Source organism: Syngnathoides biaculeatus, chromosome 3 (assembly GCF_019802595.1).
Source record: "Syngnathoides biaculeatus isolate LvHL_M chromosome 3, ASM1980259v1, whole genome shotgun sequence".
In the NCBI taxonomy this organism is placed as follows: domain Eukaryota; kingdom Metazoa; phylum Chordata; class Actinopteri; order Syngnathiformes; family Syngnathidae; genus Syngnathoides; species Syngnathoides biaculeatus.
In genome coordinates, this window is record NC_084642.1 from 33,656,214 (window position 1) to 33,674,481 (window position 18,268).

Consider the following 18,268-nt stretch of genomic DNA (forward strand, 5'->3'; position numbering starts at 1 on the left):
ATTTTCTTTCAGCATACAGCATAAATATAAGCGATAAATAAAACTCCAAAAACTGAACAATGGGTGGTAATTGTTTTTTGTGTTCAATGTCAAATGTACAGCATGCACACAGCATCATCTTCTTTTTTTTTTTTTTTTTTTTAAGTTCTAAATTTAACTGATGGCTAACATCCTTGGCTCCCACTCTCAAGGCCTGTCATTCAGGCGAGGTGTTGGAGGAAATGATGGTTTAAATATAGCCTGTGGGTGTGTGTGCATGTGTGTGATCCTGGGACAGTATGAGCTTTGATGGGACGTATGTGGGGGCAGCTGTTGTTCTTTGGCCATTGTATTGGGCTTAGAATGAAAGTGTCTGGAGAGGTGGCGCTGTATGGGGGGAGCACACCTATAAAGGCAAAAGACAACAATAGACAGCAGAGAAAGTCCCCCGTGGAGGAGAGAACATCCTTTTGGAAGATGCCAGAGCCAGTCAAAAAAACAAGTGAGTGTGCCACTTAGTACATCTCCTCGATATTTTTTTTAATATTGTGTACCCCAATGTTCACTTATTTCAGCTGTTAGCTGCACTCTTTAACGTGAACATTTTGTCCCTGGCAAGACACAAAACATTCGAGACGTGAGAACAAATGGCATGAATGTGCTCCTTCACAGCTGTCTTAAGCAATATTAACCACAATCAAACTGCTATCACGGGCTTGATCAGATATGCGTTTCCCACAAAATGTTGTAACGTTTACAATTTTAGAATTTTTTTACAGTTGTTGTTGTTCCACTTTGTCCTGGGTGAAAACCTTAGAAAAAGTATTTTTAAAATAATGATGTAATCATAATGAATGCATCCCAATGAGTGGTACAAGCAGTACAAACTATAGGCTGGTCCCAAGCTCTCATTAAATGCAAAGGGTTGAGTTAGGAAGGTCATCCGGCTCAAAATGTTGCGAACAAATGTTTATCCAAAGAATTTCAAATCAGATCGGTCGTGGCCCATGTTAACACTGTTTGCTCCTGCCACTGTTAATCCTACAGGGTGCCAGTGGACATTCAGTTACTGTGGGTCAAAGATGAAGGAGAGGTGGAAAGGAGGTTCTTTGGCAGAAGACGAGGAAAGCACAGACCCTAGAACTGAATAGGAAAACAGAAAAAGCTTGGGATTTGGCTGACATGATGATTATGAGAAAGGTTGTTCTACTGTGCGTCTATAACTAGTGGAATGGCAGTAAAATAAGATGTTTCGGGGCAGGGCTGAAATTATTTTACCATGGAGTATATATTTTAAATGATTAATTAAGGTTGGGTTAGGTTTTGTGGGTTATTTTAAAAGAAGTGCTGGCGAAGAATGTCTTGGAGGTGAAAAGAGTCTCAGATCGAGTGATGAGGCTGAAATTTGAAATTGAGGGTATTGTGTATAATGTGATTAGCGGCTATGCCCCACAAGTAGGATGTGATCTCGAGTTGAAAGAGAAATTCTGGAAGGATCTAGATGAAGTAGTCCTGAGGATCCCAAAGAGAGAGAGAGAGTTGTGATTAGTGCAGATTTCAATGGACACGTGGGCGAAGGAAACAGGGGCGATGAAGAAGTGATGGGTAAGTACGGCGTTCAGCAAAGGAACTTTGAGGTAAAGATGGTTGTTGACTTCGCAAAACGGATAGAATTGGCAGTGGTGAACACTTATTTCCAGAAGAGAGTGGAACATAGAGTGACCTGCAAGAGCGGAGGTAGAAGCACGCAGGTGGATTATATTTTGTGCAGACGGTGTAATCTGAAGGGGGTTACCGACTGTAAGGTTGCGGTGGGGGAGAGTGTAACTCGACAGCATAGGATGGTGGTGTGTAGGATGACTATGGTAGTGGGTAGGAAGACTAAGAAGACAAAGGTACAGTAGAAAATCACGTGGTGGAAGTTGAGAAAGGAAGAATGTCATGTGGCCTTCCGGAAAGAGGTGAGACAGGCTCTAGATGGACAAGAAGAGGTCCCAGAAGACTGGAATACTACTGCCTAGGTATTCAGAGAGGCAGGCAGGAGAGTACTTGGGGTGTCTTCTGGTAGGAAAAGGGAGAAGGAGACTTGGTGGTGGAACCCCAAAATACAAGAATTCATCCAAAGTAAGAGATTAGCAAAGAAGAAGTGGGACACGGAGAGGACAGAAGAGAGGCATAAAGAATACATTGAGATGTGTCATAGGGAAAAGGTAGAGGTGGCAAAGGCTAAACAAGAGGCATATGATGACATGTACTCTAGGTTGGATACGAAAGAAGGAGAAAAGGATCTCTACATGTTGGCCAGACAGAGGGATAGAGATGGGGAGAATGTGCAGCAAGTAAAGGTGATTAAGGATAGCGATGGAAATATGTTGACTGGTGCCAGTAGTGTGTTAAGTAGATGGAAAGAGTATTTTGAGAAGTTAATGAATGAAGAAATTGGGAGTGAAGGTGGAGTCGAAGAGGCAACGTGAACGACCGGGAAGTGCCATTGATTAGTGAGGGAGAAGGTAGAAAGGCACTGAACAGAATGAAAAATGGAAAGACAGTTGGTCCCAATGACATACCAGTGGAGGTATGGAAGCAATTTGGTGAGGTGGCTGTGGAGTTTTTGACCAACTTATTCAATAGAATACTAGCGGGAGAGAAAAGGCCTGAAGAATGGAGGAAAAGTGTGCTAGTCCCCATTTTTAAGAACACAGGCGATGTTCAGAATTGTAGAAACTGGAGAGAAATAAAGATGATGAGGCACACAATGAAGTTATGGGAAAGAGTAGTGGAGGCTAGACTCAGGATAGAATTAAGTATCTGCAGTGAAAGCAGGGAGCATGCAGAGGAACAATTAGAAAGATGGAGGCACGCACTGGAAAGGAGAGGAATGAAGATTACCCCAAGTAAAACAGAATATATGTGCGTGAATGAGAGGGGCAGATGAGGAAGAGTCAAGCTCCAGGGCGAAGAGATAGCGAAGGTGGACGGCTTCAAATACTTGGGGTCAAAAATAATTAGCAATGGAGAGTGTGGTCAGGAAGTGAAGAAAGTGGAACAGTTGGCTGAAGGTGTCTAGTGTTCTATGTGACAGAAGAGTATCCGCCAGGATGAAGGGCGAAATTTATAAAACAGTGGTGAGGCCGTGACCATGATGTACGGATTAGAGACGGTGGCCCTGAAGAGACAATAGGAAGCAGAATTTGAGGTAGCAGAAATGAAAATCCTGAGGTTCTCGCTTAGTGTGAACAGGTTGTATAGGATTAGAAATGAGCTCATTAGAGGGACAGCCAAAGTTGGATGTTTTGGAGCCAAGGTTCGAGAGAGCAGACTTAGATGGTTTGGACATGTTCACAGGAGAGGTATATTGGTAGAAGGGTGCTGAGGATGGAGCTGCCAGACAAAAGAGCGAGAGGAAGACCAAAGGAAAGGTTGATGGATGTGGTGAGGGAGAACATGTGGGTGTTAAAGATGAGGAGAATGCACAAGATAGGCTTAAATGGAAAAACATGACACACTGTGGCGTCCCCTAATGGGACAAGCCGAAAGAAAAAGAAGAATTAAGGTTGGGTTAATGAAGAATGTCGTGGAGGTGAAACTTGAAGTTGAGGGTGTTATGCATAATGTCATTAGTGGCCAAGAAGTGAAATAGAAATTCTGTCAGGGCCTCGAGGGAGTGGTTCTTATCATCCCAGATAGAGAAAAAGAGTTGTGATTGGTGCAATGGAAATGTTGGGGGGAAGAAGTGATGGGTAAGCCTGGCATCCAGGATAGAAACTTGGAGGGACAGATACTGGTAGACTTTGCAAAAAGGTTGTAAGAGGTTGTAGTGAACACCTTCTTCTGGAAGAGGCAGGAACAACGGATGACCTACAAGAGCAGCGGTGGACGCATGCAGTTGGATTATGTATTGTACAGATGATGCCATTTGAAGGGGATTATGTGACTGGAAGGGGAGAGTGTGGCTAGACAGCATAGGATGGTGGTGTGTCGGATGACTCTGACAGTGGGGAGGAAGATTAAGAAGACAAAGGTAGAGCAGAGAAACATTGTGCAAGCTGAGACAATAGAAGTGCTGAATTGCTTGTCAAAAAAAGGTGAGACAAACGCTCAGTGGCGATGAGGAGCTTCTGGAAGACTGCACTACTAAAACCAAGGTCATCAGAGAGACAGGAAGGGGGTACTTGGTGTATCTTCTGGTGGGAAAGGGGAAAAGGAGGCTTGGTGATGGAACCTCAAAGTACAGGAAGTCATACAAGAAAAGAGGTTATCGAAGAAGATGTAGGTCACTGAGAGGACTGAGGAGAGGAGGAAGGAATATTACGGAGATGCGATATGGAGCAAAGATAGAGTTGTTAAAGGCCAAACGAGGCGTGTGGTGTGATGTATGGCAGTTTGGACACTAAAGAAGGAGAAAAAGATGTAGGCAGGTTGCCTTGGCAGAGGGATACAGATGGTGAGGATGTGGAGGAGGTTAGAGATTATTAAGGGTAGAAAAGGAAATGTGTTGACTTGCCAGTTGTGTGCTTGAGAGATGGCAAAAATACTTTGGGAAGTTGACGGAGGAGGAAATTTACAGAGAAGGAAAAGTAGGAGAGGCAAATGTGGTAGACGAGGAAGTAGCAATGACTTGTAATGAGAAAGTTAGAAAAGCACTCTAGAGGATGAAAAATAGAAAAGCAGTTGTGGTAACTCTGGAGGTACGGAAGCATCTAGGAGAGGTGGCATTTTTAACTTGGTTGTTCAACAAAATTCTACTGGGTGAGAAGGTACCAAAAGATTGGAGTAAAAAAGTGCGAGTTCCCATTTTTAAGAACAAGGCTTATGTGCAGAGCTGTGGGAGCTAAAGAAGAGTCAAGTTCATGAGCCACACAATGAAGTTATGGGAAAGAGTGGTCGAGGCTGCACTCAGGAAAGAAGTATTTGCGAGAACCAGTATGGTTTCACTCCTAGAATGACTACTGCAATGGCTCTGGGCCCCTTCTTGTTTGCAGTGATGATGGATAGGATGACAGATGACGATAAACTGATGTTTGTAGATGACATTGTGATTAACAGTTAACAGTGGAGGGAAACTTAAAAGGGTGTATGTACTGGAAAGGCATGATTGATTATTTGATAAATTAAATCAATGTGGAGAAAAGAAAATGTTGAGGTTCTCACTGGGAGTGACCAAGTTAGATGGGGTTGGAAATGAGCTCATCACAGGGACAGCCATGGTTAAACGTTTTGAAAATATCTCAGAGCAAAGCAGACTTGGTTTCAACACATCTAGCGGAAAGAGTGAGTATAGTAGTAGAACGACGATGTGGATGGAGCTGCCAGGCATGAGAGTTCAAGGAAGACAAAAGAGAAGGTTGAGAGGGAAGACATGATGGCAGTTGGTGTTAGACAGGAAGATGCAGGAGATGGGCTTCGATGGAAAAGGGATGACGCACTGTGGCCACCCCTGACGGGACAAGCTGAAAGGAAAAGAAGAAGAAGAAGAATGTGAGATAAAACAAGATATACTGTTGACATAAATCAATAGTCATTAAAAATAAGAAGAACTTTTATCATATTTGGCTTAACAGTTTGTGAGACACTCAATGATGACTCAATGATGAGCAAAATTCCTTAAGTCATAGTATAGTACCAAGATTTTTTTGGTTGTTGTGTTGTTTTTCTACATTTTGCTTACTTACAGTAAATCTTTTCTCATTATTACCACATTTGTCATAATAATGTATCAGTTCAATATACAGTGGTGCTTTGTAATACAAGTTTAATTTCTTCTGTGACCATACTCGTGACTTGAAACACGTCTGTAAAATCGATTATTTCTTCCCCTCTAAAAACAAATATGGTTGGAATGTGTGTATTGTTGTATGTTATCAAAACATACAGAAATGACATCAGGAAAAAATGTATTCTTTTTGTCACACTCCATTTATTGAGTTGCCATTGTAGTGCTCTTTCTGGTGTGGCCACCTTCGCCACCTTGGGACAATATACCACAGACAGATGCATATACAGTACTGTTCAGTGAGATGTCTCATCTCCTGTGAGCTCATCAGTATGCCACTGATAGTCATTTTTCTGTCTACATGTGTTGTTGCACGGTTTGTGTTCAAATCCATTGATTAAAGAGTTATAGAACCGCAACGTAGATGCTATTTAGTGTTAGTATTAAACTTTGTATTGCATTTCCACATCCTGAAGTGGTCTTGTTGAAAACATGTTTAGGCTACTCTTGGGTTGTAATCATATGAGATCACAGTGTTAAGGTCATTGTTATTATTGTAATCTTACTTGATGGAAATAAATCCCCTGGCTTCAGAAACACTAAGGGTCCACAAGTATTTCAAAGACTCCAAGGCTGCAAAAATAGATTCAAGATAATCACACTGCTGTGATACCTGTGCCTGGTGCAACTAAAGACTGCCACACTCATTCATGAGCCCGCCGCATATGCATCCTATAATTAAACTCATTAGGGAGGCCACAAGCTAACTTGCTAACATGGACTACGGAAAATCATACATCATACACAGTTTGCCACAGAACACGGACACAAAACTATGAACTTAGTTACCATACTAGGCACATATTTTAATCTTTGCTATACCAAGATATATTTATCACATATTTTACAATGTAAAAATGTTGCAGTTGGAGTTTCGTATTTGTTATGTTGAGAGAGCTTGCTGTTTTGAAGACTGCCAGTACAGTTAAAAGCTCCTGATGTCAGTTTGTCATTTCAGTTTCAGCCTTTGCCAAAAAGCCAAAAACGCAGGAAGTGGAAGAGTGGTCCTCAGTGGTCTTTGAAGCAGAAACAGAGAAGTCTGACGCAAAAGTGAAATGGCAGTGCAACACGAAGGATCTTGCCAGCAGCGACAAATACGAGATCACAGCCAATGGAAACAAGCACTCCCTCATCATAAAGAGCGTCACCCAGGGAGATGCCAACATCTATGCTGTAATTGCTGGGGGTTCAAAAGTCAAGTTTGAGCTGCAAGTCCTGTCAAAGAAAGGTGGGAAACTTTGGCGGTGGTCTCTGCCTGCTGAATGGCAGGTTGTGCTTCCTGAGCACAAAACAGTCAGTGCTCACGTTACATTGACTTCGCTATAGTATTTGACGTCTGTACATATCAACGTTCAATCAGATCGGTACAATTGGTAGTGTAGATATTTATGGTCTTTAAAAGAAGCAATTCTACATTCTTAAAAACGGTATGCATGATATGCAAATGTATGGATTGCATTCTATTTGCTTCTTATAAATATTCTACATTTTTTTCTTGACAGTTCACACATTATTTTAATCTGATACAACCACTGATTTCATTTTTACTAAATATTCTATCAAGCCCAAAGTCCATCTGACTAAAACAATTACACTCCCAAAATGCTTTCCTTCTAAACTGGCCATTTTCCAAAAGCCAACATAGCAGCAGTACATTTTCCCCCGAATATGGGAGCTTCTGAGTAATGATTCCACTATAGATTGCCGGTTATTAGTTATTATCTGAAACGTGATCATTTTGGCATTGAACGTGCTACATCTCCTAACTGTATGTGAAGTGACCTTGACATTCCACTGGCACATTATTTCGTCATGAGTGAGTGGCACTTCACTCACTATCGGGATAGGCCTGAGAGGGGGCTGATATCGCACTGGGGAAAAAAAAACGGGCATCCGACCATAGAAGATAACACATGACGCTTGATGTGATAAATAACTCGTGAAGAACATTGTTCACCTTCACTGAAATGGTTGATGTTGCTACATTTTTTTCTCAACTGAGGTTGAAAAATTACCTTTTCAAGAATCACATGCCACTGTCATTGTCCTTATTACACACAAACTGTTGAACAATTATCACATGAACACTGTCTCGTGGCACAGTAAAATATGATTCGCCTGATCGGTTTAAGAAATTCTGCCTTTAAAAATAGAAAATATCACTCATTTTTTACAATAAAATATAATATATTCATTGATCAGTAATTGTAGTTTGAAGTAATGTAGTGCTGCACTGCATCATCTCAAGAGGTTGCACAGTATTGTCATTTGTCCCTCTCATTTCTCTGAATAAGAACACTCAAAAGAACACCTGACATCCCGAATTAAGAGGTGAGCAAGTCTCCTCTATGTCTGACGTGCTTTGTCTCTATGGTAACTCAAACACAGAAACTCCAGCTGAGGCTCCTGTTACTGTGCCAGACGAGTCAAGTGTAACACAAGAGCAGCCGAATGCTACACCCAGAGGAGACGGGGCCACTGCCCCAGCCAACGATGGAGCTCCGTCTGAGGGTGAGACAGCTGAACCGGTATCATCCAGTCATATCGGCCTCTGTTTAAAATCCCTCCAGATTGTTCTGGAAATGTGTGCTTGTTGGTACAGCACGTTGGTGATAGCGGTTAGCATGTGTGCATCACAGTTCTTAGGTTCTGGATCCTAGTGTGGTATTGAGCAAGTTTATATTGTAGGCTATTTCGCTTTTTACACATATTCACTGATCTGTGTTTAGAATATCAAGAACAGATTGGATTTGGGACAAATGTTTCTCCAGGATTCATACAAATTTTAAAAAAAATTGTTCCCAGTTTCAATGCCTATAGTCCCCTGAAAGTGACCAAAAGGAGCGAAGCAGAAAGTCAAGTTAAATCTTGCACATAAAAAAAATATTTGATGCAATAAAACAGCCCCATCCATCCATCCATCCATCCATCCATCCATCCATCCATCCATCCATCCATCCATCCATCCATCCATCCATCTTCTGTACTACTTATCACTTAGGCTGTTAAGAAAACGGATGTTCATAATTTAGAGATAATTTTCAACCCAACCCCCAAAAAGAATTGGAATCCAGAATCGTTTGGAACTGCAATTGAAATGAGGAATCCGAATTTGGATTGGAAATCGCTCAAATCCCAAAACATCCCAACCCTAGTTTTTAAGTCTTTTAGCAAAGCAAAGCAAATGTGCAGTGAATAAAATAAGTATTTGAACACCCTGCTATATTCCAAGTGGAAGCATTCTAAAACATAAATAAAACATTTGAAAAAGTACAATTAAAACACCTTTTACTCCAAGAAATATCACTGAGCAGTGGGAGTATCAGAAAAAAAAGAAGAGTTTTTAATTTGGATTTGAAAACACTCACTCTTGATGCTCTGTTGGAAACTTATTCCATTTTTAATAAATCTAATATCTAATATAATCTGGTTTTCACGTTCATTTTCACATTGTTTGACCACTGACTTTAGTTAGTGATTGTTTGCCTTTCCACATTGATTTTGAACATTATATTTCCGGACTTGATGTATTCTATTGTAATGTATACTTTGAATTTTACAGATGGACAGCAAGCAGACACCAGACAGGACCTTATTGGCCTCTTCACAGAGAAACCCAAAAGCGGAGAGGTTGCTGTCGGTGAGCATCTTCCTATTCAATGCTGAAGATTGAGCGCTCCTGTGGGCTGCTTCCAAGTAAAGACACATCAAATTTAGATCAGTTTTGTGAGCGTTTGTGTACATATACAGTATAGTGCACAAACCCCCTTCCAACAGCCTCCCTAAAATATTGTCGGGATAGAGAGAATACATGTACCCTTGAAAACAGTTTTGACATTACTATGAGAAGGTTAGGGTTCCTTTAAATCTGTTCTGTTTTGAGAAGAAGTATGGCTAATGCTACCAAATGGAGTCCAACATCTTAAAGTTGCTATATGTACTCTAATATAAACTCTACTCCCTTGTTCAGGTGGAAATATCACATTTGTGGCCAAAGTCAATGCCGAATCACTGCTGAAGAAACCAACTATCAAATGGTTTAAAGGGAAGTGGATGGACCTCGCCAGCAAGTCTGGAAACCACCTGCAGCTAAAGGAGTTCTATGACCGCAACACCAAAGTAGACTACCTCATTCTGTTGACTTTTTGCCACACAAAGTCATTGTCTATACTATATATATACAGTATATACTCTGAGGAACAGTAGGTATTGCAAATGGTGAAAGTTATCGTGCTTGCATTGTTTTGTCCATGAAGTAGCCATAAAGTATGGTAATCAAAGTTCTGCATCAACCCCTAAACAGGTCTACACGTTTGAGATGCACATAATGGAAGCTAAAGCTAACTTTGGTGGCGCTTACAGATGTGAAGTTTTATCCAGAGACAAATTTGACAGCTGTAATTTTCAACTGACTGTACATGGTGAGTTGATCACTTGTCTCATTTGATGATGATGCTCTTTTTTTTATGTTCTCAGTGTTTTCTTTGATATATCACGACCGTTTCCATGTTTCAAATGATTTTTTTACATTATTTGTCTGCGTGCCAGAGGTTTGTACTGCTGAGGGTTTTGACATAAGAGCAGCTTTTCGACGCACGTAAGTTATCTTGCTTCTTAGGTTACCTGAGGACTGTGAATTGGCAATGGGTGTGAATGGTTGTTTGTCGATATGTACCCCGGTTGAGCATGTGGTAACAGTGGTAGTTTTGCGATTGTGTCAATATTTTATACATACAATAGAACACATTCTTACTCATTTCCATCGTATCTTCATTTGGCATGAATACGTTGAGTAACAGTCATCATTATAACTTGAGTGTTGTAAACATCCCCTTAATCTGTTTCTGGCATACCTCCGTGCATGAAATGTTGTTGAAACTGAATTGGACAAGTTTAAGATTATTGAACACTTCTTTCTTATTTTACATTTACTATCCCCTAATTGTGAGTTTACTTTTCACCCATTACACTGTAGATCCCAAAATAATATATTTTTGGCAATCTGTCTGATATGATTGCATCATGACTCAATGTCACCCAACATACTGTCAGATCTTTGAGACCAAGCACCGTAGGACAAATTGTATAGTTACTGTGTGGAGTAACTGCAGAAATGCTAACCTATTAGGAGCGACGCTGATATGAAGAGAAGTGGAGCATCAATAAGGTAGTAGAGGTTGAATGTTTTATCTGTACAGGCAAAAGTTAAACATTCAAGAGTGTTCCCGAAGAAAGAAACAAGGACTGAGCTTGATAAACCTTTAACTCTAGTCAGTTTCTTCTCTGATTTCAAATGCAACTGAAGCAGTTTTCTGAATTCTAAACTTTTAAAGGAACAATGAAGGTAGAACATGTTGGAGAAGAAAACGAGAAGGAAAGAGCAGCTCAAATTATAGAAATGCTAATGACAACATTGTGGCAACCTTTGAAATCCAACTGACACGTGTCTCATAACGTGTAGTCATAATATCTAGTGCAGTCACAGCTACAGTTGACAAAGGTGGTACACAACATCAATTGGAGCAGTTCAAAATCCATATTTATCTAATAACATGAACATGAAAAATATAACTCGGTTTAAGTTACATTAGCCTGCCTTCCTAATTGTAAAGGCCTTGGGCAGAGTGGATGACGTGGGAACACAAATGCTGAAATCTGATTGGACAAAACTACAACAAAAATAATGAAAAAGAAACCATCCACATACAGTACTAGCGGTAGTTCTGCCAAGAGAAATGCTATAAAATAAAGAGAATAGGCCGTTAGGAATACATTAATAAAAGTTTATTTGTAAAATGTTTACAGGTCAAATTTTTCAGTTGTGTTTGGGCCAATAAAGAAGGCCTCGCTGGCCTTGAGCGTCCAACAGAAAACTGCTTGTGTTGCATTTAAAATCTGCACGACACATTAGGAGACAAGCTCCCTGTGATCTGCGTCTGGGTCTCAGTCAAAACAGCAGTGACAGCTGCACTAACAGCAATCCAACAGAGTGAGCCTTCACAGGGGCTTGGAACCGACTGAAAGCGCTGGATGTGTTAAGACACACAGGCTTTTCAATATTCCAGTTCCTCCACTGGGTTAACACAGAGGAAGCACAGTTAATGAGTGTTGTTATTCCACCGCACATTCGCACAAACCACACACTCACCTTTGAGACATGCAAAAATGCTGGTTTGTCTTGTTTTCTCTCTCATGCGCTGCATTCAAGTGCAGGAGTGTTCTGTTGGTACTTGAATGCATTCTGATGCTTCTCATGGCCCAAACTAACATTTAGACGAAATGTTTGCTTCCCATCTAACACGAGAAGATCAATTCTTGTGTTAATGGACTACAAAGAAGTACGGACCACAACTTTTTTTCAAGTTTACATTGCATGTGAAATTAATGATTCATAAAATCGATAGAATTCATGTAAAACACAAAATTAATCTGTGCCTTTTCACAATCTAATCAGAAATGAATAGTCCATCCGCTGCATACTTTTTTAGTGCTTTTGGCCTACTGTATGTCAATTTGTCTCTTGTGAGAAAGGTCATTCAAACAACATATATAATAATACAGGATCTAATAATCTGAGCCTTGTACTTTTGAAGGGTAACGTGATGACAACAGCTAAAGTGTTAATTTATTAATTGATTTCAAGATTAACATAATGACAATAAACAACTAGTTTGAATCATATGCAGTAGGTCCATTACAAACTTCATTACCAATTATTTTGGGACGTTCTATAAATCATAAACAGAAACAGACTACCAGGAGTTGGTCATCCTTTTTCAATTTATATTCCTTTGGAAACACCATAGAATCAAGTTATTTCATGTCCAAACAGATGCAATGAAATAGTTTTTTTTTTTTAAATATTCACTCATTTTGAACTTGATGCCTGCAGTACTTTCTCAAAAAGCTGGGAAAGGGACATTTTTACCAGTGGTACATTAGCTTTTGCCTGTTAACATCACTCATTATGCGTGAACAAACTACTTTTGCATTTAGAAAATCACGTAAAGGCTTTTTTCCCGTTGAATGGGGACACAACCCAAGAAACTTTAAATGTCCACAATGTCTTTTTATAGATTCGAGATGTCACCATAAAGCCACCAAAGATGACTGTTGGCGCCATTTAGTATTTGTTCATGTTGACATGCATGATAGCATACAGTAGTTTTATGAATAAATTCTTTACGTGTATTTAACTTTGAAGACGCCAGCCATAAAAAAATTATTTTAGCAAATCAATTTTCAAAGAAACGTATAATCAAACCAAGCTATGGTCATTAGCAAGGCATACACATGAAGTCGGCTATTCCGTGTCCTATTTTGGTCACATAATGCTTCACATAAAGTGGATCATTGAAGCTTTGTAGGTAAAATTATTTCCCGTTCTTTCTTGATGACATCTTTCTCGAGTACTTCAATTGCTCAACAGTCCGACGTCTCCTTTGTCATATAGTGCACTTCAACATGTGTCACACGTTTTCAAGTCTGGACAAATCTGGATTGGTGGTATCTGGCATTCTTGAAAAAGACATCCCTTGGATGGCACCATATGTTGGATGAGTATCTTTTAGCATTACTTGTGCCTTCACAGGCTTGAAAAATATTCCACATTTAATTGCCACTAACACAGTCAGTCCCATAACATCACAGACGCTGTTTTTTTAAGCTTGTGCTGATAACAATCAAAGTACCAGTTTATGAAATTTCAACGTTCTGTATTCAAATATATATATTTATGGATTAATACACATTTTGCCAATTCTGTTTTCAATGCACAGCACAGTGGAGTAGCTGGTAAAGCATTTGCCTCACAGTTCTGAGAACCCGGGTTCAATCCCAGCCCCCCCTGTGTGGAGTTCGCATGTTCTTCCAATGCCTGTGTGGGTTTTCTCCGGGCACTCCGGTTTCCTCCCAGATCCCAAAAACATGCATTAATTGGAGATTCTAAATTGCACCTTGGTTTGATTGTGTGTGGCTATTTGTCTCTATGTGCCCTGCGATTGCCTGGCAACCAGTTCAGGGTGTACCCCGCCTCCTGCCCGTTGACAGCTGTGATAGGCTCCAGCACTCCCCGCGACCCTTGAGAGGATAAGCGGGAAAAAATGGATGGATGGATGGATGTTTTTTAATGCTGGTAAAAATAAAATTCGTCTTCTTTTTCTTTCGGCTTGTCCCATTAGGGGTCGCCACAGCGTGTCATCTTTTTCCATTTAAGCCTATCTCATGCATCCTCCTCTCTAACACCCACTGTCCTCATGTCCTCCCTCACAACATCCATCAACCTTTTCTTTTGCCTGGCAGTTTCATCCTCAGCACCCTACTTCCAACATATTCACTCTCTCGCCTCTGAACATGTCCAAAGCATCAAAGTCTGCTCTCTCTCACCTTGTCTCCAAAACATCCAACTTTGGCTGTCCCTCTAATGAGGTCATTTCTAATCCTATCCAACCTGTTCACACCAAGCGAGAACCTCAATATTTTCATTTCTGAGACCTCAAGTTCTGCTTTCTGTTGTTTCTTCAGGGCCACCATCTCTAATCCGTACATCATGGCCGGCCTCACCACTGTTTTATAAACTTTGCCCTTCATCCTAGTGGATACTCTTCTGTCGCATAGAACACCAGACACCTTCCGCCAACTGTTCCACCCTGCTTGGACCCGTTTCTTCACTTCCTTACCACACTCACCATTGCTCTGTATTGTTGATCCCAAGTATTTGAAGTCGTCTACCCTTGCTATCTCTTCTCCCTGGAGCTTCATTCTTCCCCCTCCGCCCCTCTCATTCATGCACATAATCTTTTTACTTCGGCTAATCTTCATTCCTCTCCTTTCCAGTGCATGTCTCCATCTTTCTAATTGTTTCTCCGCCTTCTCCCTGCTTTCACTGCAGATCACAATATCATCAGCGAACATCATAGTCCAAGGGGATTCCAATCTAACCTAATCTGTCAGCCTATCCATTCCTCCCGCAAAGAGGAAGGGGCTCAGCGCGGAACCCTGATGCAGTCCCACCTCTACCTTAAATTATTCTGACACACCAACGGCACATATCACCGCTGTTCTGCTGCCCTCATACATGTCCTCTACTATTGTAACATATTTCGCCGCCACACCAGACTTTTGCATCCAGTACCATAGTTCCCCTCTTGCTACTCTGTCATAGGCTTTCTCTAGGTCAACAAAGATACAATGTAGCTCCTTCTTACCTTCTCTGTACTTTTCCACGAGCATCCTCAACGCAAATAGTACATCTGTGGTACTCTTTCTCAGCCATAAACCATACTGTTGCTCGCAGATACTTGCTTCATTCCTGAGTCTAGCCTCCAATAATAGTATAAAATATTAATCAGCTCTCAAAGGTCAAAATTAAAGAAGAACTGTATTTTGCAAACAAAAAAAAAAACATTCCAGACCGATTTAGTTTATGTATGTTTGTATGTATGAATGTATGTATGCTGGATTTTATTTTATTTTTTTCAATATCCGGAACAATCAGTGTAATGGCTATAATGAGCCAACGGTCAGTAATTTCCGTGGCTAAATTTGAATGTTTCGTAACATTTGGGGTATTTGCATATTGGAATGACTTCACTTACCAGAAATAAACGTGAATTAAATGTATCACTATGACTGATATTTCTGCAGTAGCACTGAAGGAAAGGAGGACTCAGGAGAACTGGACTTCAGTACATTGTTAAAGAAGAGGTAATCATTGAAAATGTTAATGAAGACATTGACCCAAGCAAATTGACTTGATTTAATCTATGTTATTTTCTCTCTCATTTTGTTTTGTTTTGAATCGACAGAGAGTAAGCAACATCTGAAAATACCAAAATCACATCCATGCTAACCAAAAATAATTTGTCATGCAGTACCCGCAATACAAAAATTCACTGCATAACAAGGGTGTAAGACATGTCCCACCTCCTCATCTTACTGTTATTACCATATGCGTACTATTCTATTACACGCAACACATTCATAATTGCATACTTTATAAATGACCTGTCACACCCTCCCACTCTAACAGTTTATTCCCTTTGATTTATTCTCAATAACCACAACAGGTTAAATCGCAGGATTTCACTCTGAAATGCGGCTTTAATAACCAATAATACTAATCATACATGATTTGAATTTAGCATTTTATTTGGTACTTGATCTAAATTAAATTCTCAAGTGATTTTTTTTTCAAATTGGATTTATTAGGATATTTTGTTTCCCTAAAATGCTTTTAAAATGCTTTTAAGTGGATTTTGACATGCTATGTTTTAACCTGTCTCATTTGTATTGCTGCTTGGGCCGCACCTCTGAATGAGCAGCAGTTTTTTAAAATCCTCCAATCGGTAAGGAACTGCTGGTAGATGGTTTTGGGAAATTGTTTTGTTTCCATGTATTTTATTTATTTATCAAGTCAGAATTAAATTCCACAATTATTCTTATCCAGGTTCAAATTGTCAAGTAAAGAGAAATATTATTGAATGCCCAGGCTGTAAATTTAGGTGGAAATACCTTTTTAAAATACCCTCCTTTTGGCTCATTTTAGAATAAAGGTTCATTGAAATGAAATATGACCTCGCAGCTGTAAAGCTTTGACCTCACAGTTCTGAGGTCCAGAGTTCAAATCCTTGCCCCGCCTGTGTGGCATTTGCATGTTCTCCCCATGCCTGTGTGGGTTTCCTTCGGGCACTTCATTTTCCTGCCACAGCCCAAATACATGCATACGTTGGAGACTCTATATTGCCCTTCGGTGTGATTGTGAGTGTAACTGTTGTCTGTCTCCATGTGCCCTGCGATTGGCAGGCAACCAGTTCAGGGTGCCTGGGCACCCCACCAGGGTGCCTGTTGACAGCTGGGATAGGCTCCAGCACTCCTTGTGACTCTTGTGAGGATAACCGGCTAAGAAAGTGGATGCGTGGATGGAAATATGATCTAGGTATTAACAATTTGGTGTTTTTGTCAACAAGCATCACCCAAGCATACGTCATTGTGCAAGTGAGATTTTATACATGTACACAATTGAATGTTCCAAAACTGCTCATATGTTAGTATTTGATCATCTTCAGGAAGGAATTCAGATTAGAGGTAAAATTGTAACATCCTTCTGAAGTTACAAGAACATGGATGTAATGTAGCATGTTGTATTCGTTAATTTAACGAGCTCTTTAAAGAAAACATAGATTTTGATTTTTTCAGAGAAAAAATTATGTTCATTTATGCAGACCTACACATTCTATCCTGTTAAAAAAATGCATTGACACGATATAATTTTTTTGGGGGGGTGGGGCTCATTGCATTAAATAAAAAAAGAGATCTTCATGTTTATGTGCGCATTGTGTAACCAGACCATGATTCATCTGCTTTGTATGTTTTAGAGCTGTGCAGATGAGCACAGAGCCTGAAGTGGATGTTTGGGATATTCTCAGCCATGCTCCTTCTTCAGAGTATGAGAAGATAGCGTTTCAGCATGGGATTACGGATTTGAGGGGCATGCTCAAAAGACTCAAGAAGATGAAAAAAGAGGAGAAGAAAAGTGCAGGTCGGCACAGATTTATCAGTAAACAGCTGATTGATGATGAATGAGCTAAACTAATACAGTATAATGTGATGTGTCTGTATGCAGCTTTCCTCAAGAAGTTAGATCCTGCCTACCAAGTTACAAAGGGACATAAAATCAAATTAGCAGTTGAGGTTGCCAATCCAGATGTGGATGTCAAATGGTTGAAGAATGGACAAGAAATACAACTAACTGGAAGGTGCAAATAGATCAACTCCAATCATTTTTGCTATCAGTTTTGAAAAATGACAGGTAATTAACTCTTCTGTTAACTCTTCTGCCCCCCTCCGTTTGCCATTCCTCTACATCACCAGCAAGTAAGTATCACAGACTACATAAGACTACGTATAATTGGCTGACCATGGCTGTGTAATAAAGCATTGTAAACATGATCCTGTTATTGGTACAGGTACATTTTTGAGAGTGTGGGAAATGTGCGGTACCTCACCATCAACCACTGCTCACTGGCTGACGATGCAACCTACTGCTGTCTGGTGGGAGAGGAGAAATGCACCACAGAGCTTTTTGTCAAAGGTCTGTTGGCTTTCTGGTCACTTAAGCATGCTAAGATCACTGGGAAGATTCACTTTGTTTCCATTCATCTACCATTCTAACATATTTGCTGCAGAGCCCCCTGTTGTGATTGTGAAGAACCTGGAGGATCAGATGGTGATGAAGGGTGAACGTGTGGAGTTACAGTGTGAGGTCTCTGAAGATGGCGCCAATGTCAAATGGTCAGATCATCGTCTTTCCCCTTAAAAAATAGCTTTCAAAGAATGTACTACAGTACTATATAGTAAAGCGCAGCAAGGTGCAAAATATTAGAAGCAGCTTTCCGTATGAGTCCTTACAGTTCTATAGTGCAGCAAACCAGTAATATAGCACTTTTTTAATGTAGGAATATGACTATTTAGAGGGAAGACTAAGGTAAAATAAATAAATAGACAAATTCCATTAAC

The 18,268-nt window shown here is 40.2% G+C and overlaps 1 protein-coding gene across 1 annotated transcript in view; it reads left to right on the forward strand.

Moving 5' to 3' along the window:
- The first annotated feature begins 422 nt into the window (after positions 1-422).
- The window catches only part of mybpc3 (myosin binding protein C3), a 46,505-nt gene continuing 28,659 nt past the window's right edge, over positions 423-18,268 (forward strand). Inside the window, exons 1-13 of the mRNA XM_061815507.1 lie at positions 423-481; positions 6,711-6,980; positions 8,141-8,263; positions 9,315-9,392; positions 9,723-9,871; positions 10,056-10,173; positions 10,301-10,349; positions 15,398-15,457; positions 17,128-17,291; positions 17,376-17,508; positions 17,624-17,626; positions 17,719-17,843; positions 17,938-18,043. Coding sequence (XP_061671491.1) covers positions 457-481; positions 6,711-6,980; positions 8,141-8,263; positions 9,315-9,392; positions 9,723-9,871; positions 10,056-10,173; positions 10,301-10,349; positions 15,398-15,457; positions 17,128-17,291; positions 17,376-17,508; positions 17,624-17,626; positions 17,719-17,843; positions 17,938-18,043 — 1,403 coding nt within the window. The 5' untranslated portion in view covers positions 423-456. The remainder of the gene's footprint in view (positions 482-6,710; positions 6,981-8,140; positions 8,264-9,314; positions 9,393-9,722; positions 9,872-10,055; positions 10,174-10,300; positions 10,350-15,397; positions 15,458-17,127; positions 17,292-17,375; positions 17,509-17,623; positions 17,627-17,718; positions 17,844-17,937; positions 18,044-18,268) is intronic.